Source organism: Bombyx mori, chromosome 18 (assembly GCF_030269925.1).
Source record: "Bombyx mori chromosome 18, ASM3026992v2".
NCBI classification, from domain to species: domain Eukaryota; kingdom Metazoa; phylum Arthropoda; class Insecta; order Lepidoptera; family Bombycidae; genus Bombyx; species Bombyx mori.
In genome coordinates, this window is record NC_085124.1 from 9,612,964 (window position 1) to 9,626,075 (window position 13,112).

The 13,112-nt window shown below is 35.8% G+C and overlaps 2 protein-coding genes and 1 long non-coding RNA gene across 4 annotated transcripts in view; all 3 read right to left on the reverse strand.

Moving 5' to 3' along the window:
- Positions 1-4,659, reverse strand: part of LOC101742794 (alpha-actinin, sarcomeric) — a 53,862-nt gene extending 49,203 nt beyond the window's left edge. Inside the window, exon 1 of the mRNA XM_062673704.1 lies at positions 4,585-4,659. Coding sequence (XP_062529688.1) covers positions 4,585-4,599 — 15 coding nt within the window. The 5' untranslated portion in view covers positions 4,600-4,659. The remainder of the gene's footprint in view (positions 1-4,584) is intronic.
- Positions 1-13,112, reverse strand: part of LOC134200577 (uncharacterized) — a 481,544-nt gene that overhangs the window by 141,935 nt on the left and 326,497 nt on the right. The window lies entirely within an intron of this gene.
- LOC101743267 (uncharacterized) overlaps positions 1,148-13,112 on the reverse strand; it is a 117,114-nt gene continuing 105,149 nt past the window's right edge. Inside the window, exons 10-17 of the mRNA XM_062673703.1 lie at positions 12,498-12,627; positions 11,914-12,077; positions 11,121-11,352; positions 10,426-10,587; positions 9,832-9,983; positions 8,733-8,845; positions 8,081-8,263; positions 1,148-6,137 (exon numbers count right to left, since the gene is read on the reverse strand). Of these exons, the coding sequence (XP_062529687.1) occupies positions 5,622-6,137; positions 8,081-8,263; positions 8,733-8,845; positions 9,832-9,983; positions 10,426-10,587; positions 11,121-11,352; positions 11,914-12,077; positions 12,498-12,627 (1,652 nt within the window). The 3' untranslated portion in view covers positions 1,148-5,621. The remainder of the gene's footprint in view (positions 6,138-8,080; positions 8,264-8,732; positions 8,846-9,831; positions 9,984-10,425; positions 10,588-11,120; positions 11,353-11,913; positions 12,078-12,497; positions 12,628-13,112) is intronic.

The following is a 13,112-nucleotide window of genomic DNA, read 5'->3' on the forward strand; positions in this document are numbered from 1 at the left end:
AAAAGAACACTTATTGCGGCATAACTATAATAGTTAGACATATGTTGTCGTGACAATTTTTGTAAATAATAATGTGTTCTACAAACTCGTAGTAGGTACATTATTTTATTCTATCATCAATAGTTTTCGCAGGGCACGCAATGTAAAGAATATTTTGGGTAATTTTTTCACACCTTGGGTTACATTATTGGAGCTTTAGTAAGAATCCCTTTTTTTGGAAAAGATTATAGCCTATGTCACTCGGGAATAGTGTAGCTTCCAAACAGTGAAAGAATTTTTCACATCGGTTCAGTAGTTTCGAAGCCTATTCAATACAAACAAACAAACAAATCTTTCTTCTTTATAATATTATAGAAGTATAGATAAAAATATAATATTAGTATAGATTGTAACCTAGTAGTTACTACTAGCGGCGTCCCAAGCTGTACAAGTACATACCGAGAAATATCATTGTTGCAGAATATGCACATACTAAGTAGCCCAACGTAACTATGTGTATGTACGCATTATTCGTACGTAGTATTTACAATTAACAATAATGTTTTTAATCCAATACCAGACAAATAAAAATTTACCGGAACATTTAGGAAAGTCGTACACCGCCATCTATCCAGCGCTGATGTAAACTTCCGAACTTTTTTCTTACGAACTTGAATATAGGTACTCTTTAGCAAATCTAAAAATTATATATTTGGAATCATTTGAGAGAGTAACTATCAATTAGTAGTTCACGCCAGCTTTATTGGTTGGAGAATGGATGCTACAAATATTGCACGCAGACGTTAAAGCTTCATTCGTTGTTAGTGTATTTTCAAGGTTTCTAGATAGTAGACAAGTCTGGCATTGTCCGGGTAATGTAATGATCCAGTTACTAAGCTATCTTTGTGCGAAGTTTTCATGCAAATTCGTTCAGTTATTTTACGTAATTGAGTAATAATAATATGAAACATACAAACTTTAAAATTAATAGTTTAAGTAAGTATTAAATGAGGTGAGTTATGGGCGGCCGATTAGTTTTGTACTAACACTTAGGGTTCGCGCTTGGGAGAATCAAAAATTTTGGTCTGTTTATAGAAACAGTGTTTCAGTGTAAGGAAGTTATTTCTTCTTGTAAGGAAATATGAATGGTAAAATAATATTTAAATAATTTCAACAATAAATACACAAAAAATTTATTGACCACATAATATATTTTTTTGGATATTAATCTTGCTCATGCAAAATAACAGTTATAGTTAGATATATATCTCAAGATTCCACGTATTAACATACTTATAGCAACACTCACGATCACAGGAAGGTTAAAATTTTGGAATAGAAAACTTATTTGAACTTCATAGAGCTTTTCACGTCTATTAATAATTTTGGTGTTACTACAAATTAAACCTAAACACACAGCATACGTATGAGTATTATTATATAAGTAAACTCATAACGTGACACAAAATATTCGCATGCAATACATTTTTTTGGAACGAAGTTCCTTATGGGACGATGCGGAGGGGTACCCTAACCGGGAAAAAACGTCCGTAACGTATTTTTATTAGTAATTTTTATTAGTAATGCGCACAGTGTACGACTTAATTTTGTAATAACGTACAAAAAATAACATATTTTTTTAACATTCATTGACCACGATCTCAGAGCGTTTGTTTGCGCAATACACTAACTCTTATGCAAACAACCGTGAATGAAGTGTACCACAATAAGTTCGCACGTTACCGAATGACCGTGGGTTGTTGCGAAACCTCCAGTTTTATTTTCTTTATACCTCGAATAGAACTTAAAATTAATATTTTTATAATAAGAAACTTCGTTCCTATCCGGTGTCCCACGACACCATACATTTATTTTTTATGTGACACCCAATTTCGTATTAATTTTCATTTATAGAATTTTACAAGCTTTGAGCAAAACATGGCGAACGAAACGATTTCACTTTGAAAATTTTAATAACCTCTTTGTATAGTTTCAAAAGTGTAAAAATTACGAACAATTCAACGTTTGCTTGTTTCATTTTTCAGTGTTATAAACATTATAATTTTTAGGCTACGTAATTTTTTCAACACCTAAATGTAAATGATCCATGTAAGTTTAAAGACCCGCTTCACATTCACAAGAGCTTTCATCCAATATTAATGTTTTATTTTATTTGAATAAACATTGTAAGTATTAATAATTATTTAATACAATAAACATATCGAAAGGTGTTGGTTTGGTATATTGTTGTGTGCAGAAAAATATTATTGACCTACAATAAACAACAAATAAATTGGTATACTGCTACATAGAGCTTGATATTATTAAGTAACTAACCTAGCTTTCATGACGTCTAATTTAACAGATAAGGGTCAAATTTTGAAGTAACTACCATTATTTACATCGACTCGGAAGTGATACAAAGAATGATTATATCCACAACAATTAATCATCACGTCAATTACATTTAAAATTCATAGCATATATTTCGGTGAAACAGGTCTTTGTTTGGGCAAACTCGACTAAATACTTAGATCTTAACCATCCTAAAACATTTGGTTCAGAAAATGTTCACATTAATAACATTACATATTTCACGTTCAATACAAAGTAAACATTTACCTATCAAGAGGTCGACTCAACAATTCTAAATTACATATAAGTATAATAATAATAATATATAATAAACTATAGCTATGCAGTCTGTACGTCCATCATCATAAGTTAGGTTAAAATTTATCCTAGAAACAGACTGCACAATAGACTCTTATAAAGTACCTCTGATGCACGCTAAAAGTGTTATAAGATATTGAAATTTTTTGTACCTACAAATCAGTATATGGCGATATTAAGATTTTTTTAAATAATAAATAATTATAAGCTTAGTACGGCACAGATCTGTATTAGATTATAATATTCAATGGACAACACACATATTCGGGTGTGGTGGATTAAACACACACATTTGATTAACCAAAGACAAATATAAAAGATACGTGGCTCGGGCCGTCGCTCAATCACCATATCCGTTGTAATATTATTTATAGTTTATAATTTTACCACAGTCGTCGAGTGTATGACCAAATCTCAGGCTAACCGGGTGTGCAATGGCCACGAGAGCTCATAGACACGAGAACATAAGGCCTAGCTTAGCCCTCATAAATTTATTATAGTAAATTAATATTTATTAATTGCCGTTTAAATACCCATTAATTTGGGAGCGCGTTACTGTTTAGCGGTAGATATGGGAAGGTCGTTTATATGTTATAAAGATAGTAGGTGTCGATTGACCAAAATTTTAAAACACGAGTTGTAATCACTATTTTTATACTGCATTACGGAAGCCATTCGTGTGTTTGTGTGTATGTTTGATACATAATTAATAAAAAAAATTGTACCGACTTCGAAACATTATAATCGTACGACTTTGAACCGTCAGGAGATATGTTTATAGATTTCTATGGGCTCCGGTAACGGCTGAGCAACATGCAAATTGCTAAATGATAAAAGCAATAAAAAACATTATCGTGGTTCAAGTAATCACACACAAATGAATATTTTCACCAAATTATCCGGAGTTCTATCGTTTGTCAAAAACAACATACTGAATACAAGGTGGAATGATATCGCTACATCATAAGAACAAAAAAAGAAGTCAAACCGCGGTTAAATTTGAACTTTTGATCAAACAGCGAGAATACGCCCCCGTTCGTACGCGTTTCTCATAGATACGATACGATATTGTTTAAATACTGAAACTATGTAGTGACAGTATGTTTTCGAGCATTGCAATTTAAGCGGCAATTGCACGTACCACCCGGCTTTGGAATGAGCTCCCCTCCACGGTGTTTCCCGAGCGCTATGACATATCCTTCTTCAAACGAGGCCTGTGGAGAGTACTTAACGGTAGGCAGCGGTTTGGCTCTGCCCCTAGCATTACAGAAGTCCATGGGTGACGGTAACCACTCACCATCAGGTGGGCCGTATGCTCGTTTGCCTACAAGAGCAATAAAAAAAGCATTACGCCTCATATAATCGTATTGTATATTATGGCTTAAATCACATAAGGGCGCGGCGTTGCCTTGTGTCGCGTGGATGTGGTCAGACCCTAATAGATTATCTTCATATCATTGATTAAATTTTGATAGTATTTAATGAGAACGATCGATTGTGACGTAGTTAGGACCGAAAGGAATGTAGTTCAATGAATAGTTCGATTTTATTGTTCGATTTGAAATATCTCGGAAATTAGTGGCCCGTATTTCTAGCGTATATCATTGGTACATAATGTGATACAACACAATATTTAAAGCGTTTTGATTATACACATTAGTTATTAAGTGCAGAATATATGAAAGATCGTTTTTATAAACAATAAATTTAGTTGGGAATATAGTGATAAATAAAATAAGAGATCAACGGATATCAGATGCTTAGACTTTAATAATATTGAGGCAGCTTTGTGTTTCCAAATATTCTTATTCGTTATTTTAGCTAGTAAGTAAGTTATTTTAAATTTAGTGCTCCGGCGAGCTTCTTCAACAATATAGATTTAACTTTTCATTAATTTTAGTACTATGGTTGCAATTTTAGAACAGTACTTACACGTTTCTCTCTCATTAGCTGGTTGGTTCACGTTTCTTACACATACAAAAGTGGACTGCAACGATCGATAAGTCATGATAAGATATTGTAGTGCTGTTCGAGAAATTGTTTCCATCACAAAAAAAAAAACACGAATAAAGTGTTTTAATCGATTATTTTTATAAACGTTTTCATTTTAATTAGGTATAAATACTTCAAAATCTTATTTAGAAAGGTTTATACAGTTTTTAACCATATGCGACAGTTACCGACAGTGTCGTGTTAACGTAATGTAATATATATATGTATGTATATATATATAAAGATTTTAAGTGTACTAAATAATACTTACTAATTTAAAAGTTAGAAAATATACCTACTTAGCGGATCACAGAGAGGGACACACGTTTAATAGATACATCGACATATACAACATTTAGTTACATAATAGATTACACATAGTTTTGGCTGAATATTACGATGCAAATTTTTTGTACCAAAAATATAGATGATTATGCTGAACACATCTAGCTAGATGTAAAAAATATATAGGTATCAATGAATAACAACAAGGAATACGTTTACGAGAAGTGTACAAATATTTCTCGCATATCTACTAGTATTTTAGTAGGTACATCTACAACAGCGGTCGGGGAACTTTTTGAATTATTACCCGAAAATATTTTTGTGTAAGTTGATATTACCTCATGACGAAGAACAAAAAAAGCGAAATCGCTTTTTTTAGCATCTTTCATAGACTCCATGATAATTTTGAAAAAAAAAAGATTATTTTTTCGTTTCATTTCATTTCGTTTCATCGAGTTTGAAATCACAACGATTCTAAAGAAGTTTCACTTCAATATATACTTTTTACTCACAAAAGTTTCATTTTTATTCCCCAAAATTTCATTTTACCCCATTTGGGGTAATTCACCCCGGTTCCCGACCGCTGATCTACAACAATAATACTTTAGAAGGCGTCAACGTACCATATAGAGAAGGGCTCGGCGTGATCGCTCATATCTACCTAATACACTGATATGCCTCACAGCTCCAAGTTAAATGCCGTAGTCGAAACTCTCAAACTCCGAGAACCTCGAGTCCTGCTTCTGCAAGCGTTGCTGGCAGGCCTCGATGTAGCTGTCCTGGATCCGGTACATCCCGGAGTTGGCCTGGTACATCAGCGTCTCGAGGATTTGTTCGTTCTTTATAGCCTTCGATGGGAGCACCACTTTGATCAGCTCTTGTGGTGAAATCCTGTACAGCTTCAAGTCTCGTGCCAGCCTCTCCATTATGCATTTAAATTCATTTTTGGCGTCAGTCTTGTTGGCGGACTTTGCTTTGATTTTGTTTTTGGCCCAGCCGAGCATGGCTTCGAATTTCCTTACTTCGGGCACTTCTAGGTTGCGGCACATGATCATTTGCACCATAGACTCGGAGAGATTGAGGAACTCTGATGTCTGGAAAAGAGCGTACGCTCGCTGCTCGATGAAAGCAAGGATCATGTTTACCAATTCAGAGGCTGAAGTGTATCGCCAATAATAATTTTCTAAAGATATCAGCATAGTGCACACCTGTAAAATAAATACATCTATATATTAATACGTGAAGCAAAAACTTTGTATCCCTTTTTACGAAAATTGCGTGGACGGAGGAGTATGAAATTTTCCACACTTATAGAGAATATAGAGAAGAAGTGCACAATGCTAATATTTTTTAAAAATAATGCATAAAAGATATATTAAATCAATAAAGAAAACATTACACACACTACATACCATGTATTTGACGCACACACGCATGCATACTATTTATTGTCAAACTTTTGTTTTTTGACGTCTGTGGTCAAATTGAGAATAGATTAAATATTGTTTGTCTTTATTAATATTTTTTTATAGTGTAGCCTTGGCGAAATTTGTGATTATAGAAGTAAAAAATACCATCATAATAGTGGACAAACTTACAATTCCAATTAATTATAATCGAATTTCGACTACTGCGGGACCTCTAGTCTTATTAAATACCCCAAAGTTAATGTCGTTACTTAAACACCAGATACACCAGGAGACCTTAACATTAGATACACCAGGTCATAGCTATATGTATAATTATATGTATAATTTAAAACCAACAGTCTTGGATGGGGTTTCAACAATAGTTATATATGCGATAATAGATGCGATTTTTTTCCTAATAAAATGTACGAGCTTCATAAAATTCGTCTTTTCGCATTAAAAGGGTACAATTTCCAAAAATATTCGAAATTGAGTTAATATGCGGAATCATTTGGTATCAGTATTTTTCTCATAAATACTGTCAAAAGAGCGTAGTTTAGTTTTTTTTTTAGTTTACCTATATTTTGACTACTATTAACAATATTACTCCATAATTTTATCTTACTTTAATAGACAGATAATGTAACTGGTAAAAAAAAAAAATGTTGCAAAGATAATTAACAATATTAAAAATATCACATGTAAAAAAAATTTAAAACACTCTCCTCTAAAATTAGTAAGTTTTGAGATTATACAGTTTTAATGCGAGAAGACGAAATGTTAACGAACGATTACTACTTTTTATTCTACCTACGCTGGTACCCTTGAGAGGCAATGTCAGCGCAACCGAGCGAGCAGGTGAGCTCACGGGGCTCTAACCTGAGGACGTTGCTAACACTAGCCCTACCAAGAGCAGTGCTTCGCAGAATCTACCACCGGATAAGAAACGCGACTCACTGAAAAGATCCGGTGAGAAACTCAGTGGGCTATGTCTATGGGTTAAATTACTTGCCGAACTCGTCGCAAGTGACGGTTTCAATGAGCACGGTGACCGGTGCTTGAGGTACCTAAAAGCACCGTTAGTGGATCGGGAGGAACCGAAATGACGTGTTTAGGGCGACATCGACTGTTTACCATTCGGTTCGGAGGATCGAGTGTGAGGCATGCCCCATATCATGATTACCACGGTGAAGAAATAACATCGTGTAATAAAAATCGAACCCGCAAATTTAATAACTTTTAGTAAATACCGGTGCTATGGTATTGTAAGCCCGCGTGCTTAGGTTACCAAAAGCGGTACGGCTTGGACAGCCATCAAGCAATAGGTAATTGAGAGTTCGACATCATCTCTCAAGGGGCGTGGCGGCATTTACGTTGTAAAGTCTACGGAGTACTGTAATTACCTAATATTCCAGAATCATCATACCTAACAAAAAACCTTATCACAGATTATTATTGTAAATGGCATAACGTAGTCACATTTTTTTTTTATTACTTTGATGTGTGTACGAGTTCACAGTACACCTGGTGTTAAATGGTTACTGGAGCTCATAGACATCTACAACGTAAATGCGCCACCCACCTTGAGATATAAGTTCTAAGGTCTCAAGTATAGTTACAACGGCTGCTCCACTCTTCAAACCGAAACGCATTACTGATTCACGGCAGAAACAGGCAGGGTGGTGGTACCTACCCGTGCGAACTCACTAGAGGTCCTACCACCAGTAAAAAATTAAACTGACCACTTCTATCCTGAGGAATTGCTTCGCGTGATGGAAGCAGGCCTGCAGCAGTTCAGGAAGGTCGTAGTGTTCCGCAGCGCAGATCAGTCCCGGGATCGACGCGCAGGTTAGAGGACAACTGCCCGTGTGCAAGTAGTCCAGGAGAATGCGAAATGTATCCGGATCGAACTCGATAATAGAGAACTGAAATTTAAGAGAGATGTATGCAGTTGATTAATAGAGTTTTATGATTATACAAAGCTGATTTCAAAGAATCTTTGTTGAAGGGCATTGATTTGGCTAGTAGTGTATGCCTACACTAATTGTATAATAGTAATAATAATTATAACGTTAATTATATTGAGTTTTGTCGTGAAGCAGTAATGCGTTTCGGTTTGAAGGGTGGGGCAGCCGTTGTAACTATATTGAGATCTTAGAACTTATATCAAGATGGGTGGCGCATTTACGTTGTAGATGTCTATGGGCTCCAGTAACCACTTAACACCAGGTGGGCTGTGAGCTCGTCCACACATCTAAGCAATAAAAATAAAATAAAAAAAGAATCGAATATACTTTCATTAATATAATGCAAGACCAGATGGGCTCGTATGCCCATCAGATGTTATCGTTAAAAATACAATAAAACACTAGCAGCTTAATTTACTTATTTTACCTCAGTTTGTGCTAATTTCGCTCGGTCCACTTTTTGCGCGTCCGCGCATACAGATAGCCTGGGTACTGCTAGAGCTGCATTCTTCTCTTTTTCCTTTTCTTTTCCTTCTTTATCTGGAACATAGCATTGCGAAGGTATTACCATCATAATATTTTAATTTATTTATTTGTTTAATGTGCCCCAGTATAATTTACAGTAAATTAGAATTACGGTACGTTCTTTTCTTTTATTGCCCTTGTAGTATTGTTATAGTAGTGTTGTATTGTTCAAACATTTGTTACTGTAACTCTAAAGACAGGCATGTATGTGAACATCAAATTTTGTACCTTGTATTGGATTAAAATTAGGAATAAATACAGTAGTTTAATAAACAAAAATAGTAATATCTATATATAAAAATGAATTGCTGTTCGTTAGTCTCGCTAAAACTCGAGAACGGCTGGATCGATTTGGCTAATTTTGATCTTGTATGATTTGTGGAAGTCCAGAGAAGGTTTAAAAGGTTTAAAATAAATATGAAAATGCTCGGAATTAAATAAATATAACAAATTTTTTTCCTATGATGTCCCCCCCATCGGACGGATTCCTTTTATTTTAGGTCTTTTATTTATCGATTGAGGCACTACGAAGTCTGCCGGGTCAGCTAGTAAAAAATAAAATTCTATGTGAACATTATTATAGATTTAAACATTCTTATTTTAATTTATTGACATTCAAATATCGTATTTCATTGTGTGAATAAATTAGAGATTAATAATCTCAATATATGTGTATTTTTAACTATGAGGAGTTAATACAATAGTTTGAAAATATTCATTCATAAAAAAAATTTAAATTAAAATTTCGATTTTTAATTTACTGAATTTTATCAGTGTAGGTTCGTATCTGCAAGTATTTATCGCTAACATTCGCACAAAACTTTGATTGGGCCCAATTAATGCACGTTTGTGGGCGATAACTAAGTATAGTAATGCCCCACTGTGAATTAATTATTAATGTTTCGGTAAAAAAATCATACAATAAATAAACATAGAAGATAAATACAGCTGTTACAGAAGTTATATTCTCTAGATAAACTAATTAAACAAAATATAATTACTGGAGCAATCTTGGGAACTGGCCCATCTTTTCTTGTCATCAGCATTTAGTTGCGAGTGTTGTTTCCTGATGGATCGTCCCCAGCCCGCCGTGATGGTACCGAGGCGGGAGAACGCGCGCTTCACCATCGGGGAACTTGGCACGCTTTTTGGCCTGAAATATTAAATATTACTGTAAAAATAATAATTTATATTAGCAACTATTAATTATTTTGAAGTCGTCCTGGCCTAAAGGATAAGTCGTCCGGTACATTCGTGCTGAAGCGATGCACCGGTGTTCGAATTCCAGGCGGGTACCAATTTTTCTAATGAAATATGTACTCAACAAATGTTCACGATTGACTTCCATGGTGAAGGAATAACATCGTGTAATAAAAATGAAACCTGCAAAATCGTAATTTACGTAATTACTGGTGGTAGGACCTCTTGTGAGTCCGCACGGGTAGGTACCACCACCCTTTTAAAACATTTGTCAATGAACCAAACACGATAGTCTTTGTATAAAAAAAACAATGGATTCAAAGCTGTTTACCACGAGAATCAATAATATAGATAAGATATAGATTCTTCTATTAATAAATTTCTGCAAACTATACCTTGGTGATTCGATGTCCGGAACTTGCAAGAAGTTGCTGCTCTTCTGCCTCGCAGGAGTTGGAGACAAAAGTGTAGGCGCTGGCCGAGCTAGTAACTCGGCAACGGGAACTTGAGGAGACCCGAAGCCTGTCTGAATGCCGTACAGCATCTCTTGGAAAACCCTGTGAATTTATGAAAAAATCAATAGCTAACTTATTGATTCAGAATAGATTCACTTGGAGATAGTTAATAGCCCATCACAGTAAAAAAAAAATACGTGTGGCACTCGGAGACTGCCGCGGTAAAGCTATTGCATAGCATTTTTTATCAACTTATGCAATTATAAATCGACAATAATAATTTAATATTAAAACAACAATAGAATAAGACCACGCTATATTTATAAACATTAACAAAAGCAAAACATTAACTGTCCCCTTCACACTCATAACCTAGACCGCGCGAGGGAGAGATGGGCAGACTTTTCATGATGTGCATGCGGCAGTGCGACGTCACGCCGCGCTTATTCACAAACACTACACAAGCGCAACGTGTGAATGTGTTGAATACGAGCTCCATAGTAGGCGCAGTGGGGGTGTCAAGTTATTTTCGTTACGGAATTTCTTGATTCAGTCGCCGCGCTCAAGGCCCGCGATAGAAGCTATGCTATAATATCTTAAATACTGTTAAGCTGTTACTTTAAAAAAAATCTAACCTGCTTCTTACGCCAAGGATGGCCCGTACTCCAATAAATTTGGTTTTCTGTTTTGATTGCCCCACAAGAAAAACGACGTCGAAAAGTTGTGCGTTTGTTGCCGTGTTCAATTCATTATTCAGGAAAACTCGGGTGAAGTCTCTAGCAAGTTGATCATAATCTTCGAATTGATCTCTCACGGAATCTAGAAGAGGCGAAGAGGGTCTCATATGCCCTATTGGCCGCCAAGAACCTGAAATTGAGATTAATCTCCATGTATTAGTGGTGCCGATAAACGTTTTCAACTATAGATAAACTGTTTTCTTTGGGTTTGTTAAGTAGATAGTTAAACACAATTGTTTATTAATCACATCGGTAGGGCGGTTTGTGAGTTGGGTAGGTACGGATTCTGAAATAAAGTAATGCGTAAAGCGGTAATGCATTTAAGTTTGAAGGATAGCGCAGCCGTTGTATTAAAAAAATGAAATTGCTTAGATGGGTGGACGAGTTCACAGCCCAACTGGTGTTAAGTGGCAAAAAGAGCCCATAGACATTTACAACGTAAATACCGCCACCCACCTTGAGATATGAGTTCTAAGGTCTCAGAATAGTTACCTCAAGTTAGTTATCTCAACTTGGGTTGACGTTTTTACGCTTTTAATGTCTATGGGCTTCGGTAACCACTTAACACCAGGAAAGACGTGAGTTGTACACCCATCTAAGCGATAAAAAGTAAAGTATTTGATACTTTGTTCACCTTAAAAATCCAGTTACAGCTTTGGCTATTTGATGAGTAATTAATTTAAACTCTTACCTCTTCGATAAGGCTTCGGTATTTGCCCCGTTTCTGCGTGATTCTGTAGATTAGCGACAATGTCTTCCAGCATCTGACTGCGTGTTCTTTCTTGCATTCTTGCAAATTTCGGTGCCGAGTACGACGCTCTTTCGCCATTCACAATTTTTGTTAGTAACCATTCTCTGAAATCAGTTTTGGTGTAAAAAGTTAAAAGCAAAATGCGATATTCGATGATGCGTATCTAAATAAAAGTTTCCATCGATTCCACAAATAGGTCTTATTTTTTTTTTTTTTGGGGGCCTTTGATTTTTATTACACGATGTTATTCCTTCACCGTGGAAGTCAATCGTGAACATTTGTTAAGTACGTATTTCATTAGAAAAATTGGTACCCGCCTGCGGGATTCGAACACCGGTGCATCGCTACATACGAATGCACCGGACGTCTTATCCTTTAGGCCATGACGACTTTTATCACACAACCTTTCCTGACTTTCAGACTATACATTCTAATTATTTGTTGTCCAGAGTATGTCAAAAGCTGTTTTGGATGTTTTAAGTTGCACACGGTTCTAGTTGTACGAGAAATAGTTTTGAATTTACCTGAACATGGGACCTTTATCAAAGACGCTTTGTTCCCAAAGGTATGGCTTGTAGGCACCCACTTCGTCCCGCGTCACTACAGATACTTCGTACCTTGTCGGTCGACGTTTAATCTTGGCCGACACTCGAACTGGAAATATTAATAGCAAAATTTGTTTTTACTAACCTAGTATTGGTGCAACGTACCAAATGGGCGAAACCCAAAGTTTTTAAGGTCTGTTTAATTGGGTGGATGGTTTTTTAAAACAAATGCTATTGAATAAAGACAAAATCGTATTATAAATTACAAATTTAATTTTTTTTTATTGCTTAGATGGGTGGACGAGCTCACAGCCCACCTGGTGTTAAGTGATCACTGGAGCCCATAGACATCCACAACGTAAATGCACCACCCACCTTGAGATATAAGTTCTAAGGTCTCAAGTATAGTTACAACGGCTGCCCCACCCTTCAAACCGAACGCATTACTGCTTCACGGCAGAAATAGGCAGGGTGGTGGTATCCACCCGCGCGGACTCACAAGAGGTCCTTTTTTTTTTTTTTTTTAACGCTGGGGAATCCATTTACGGATACCCGGTCGAGGGGGGTAACGGACCGGGTTATGTCGGACTCCGG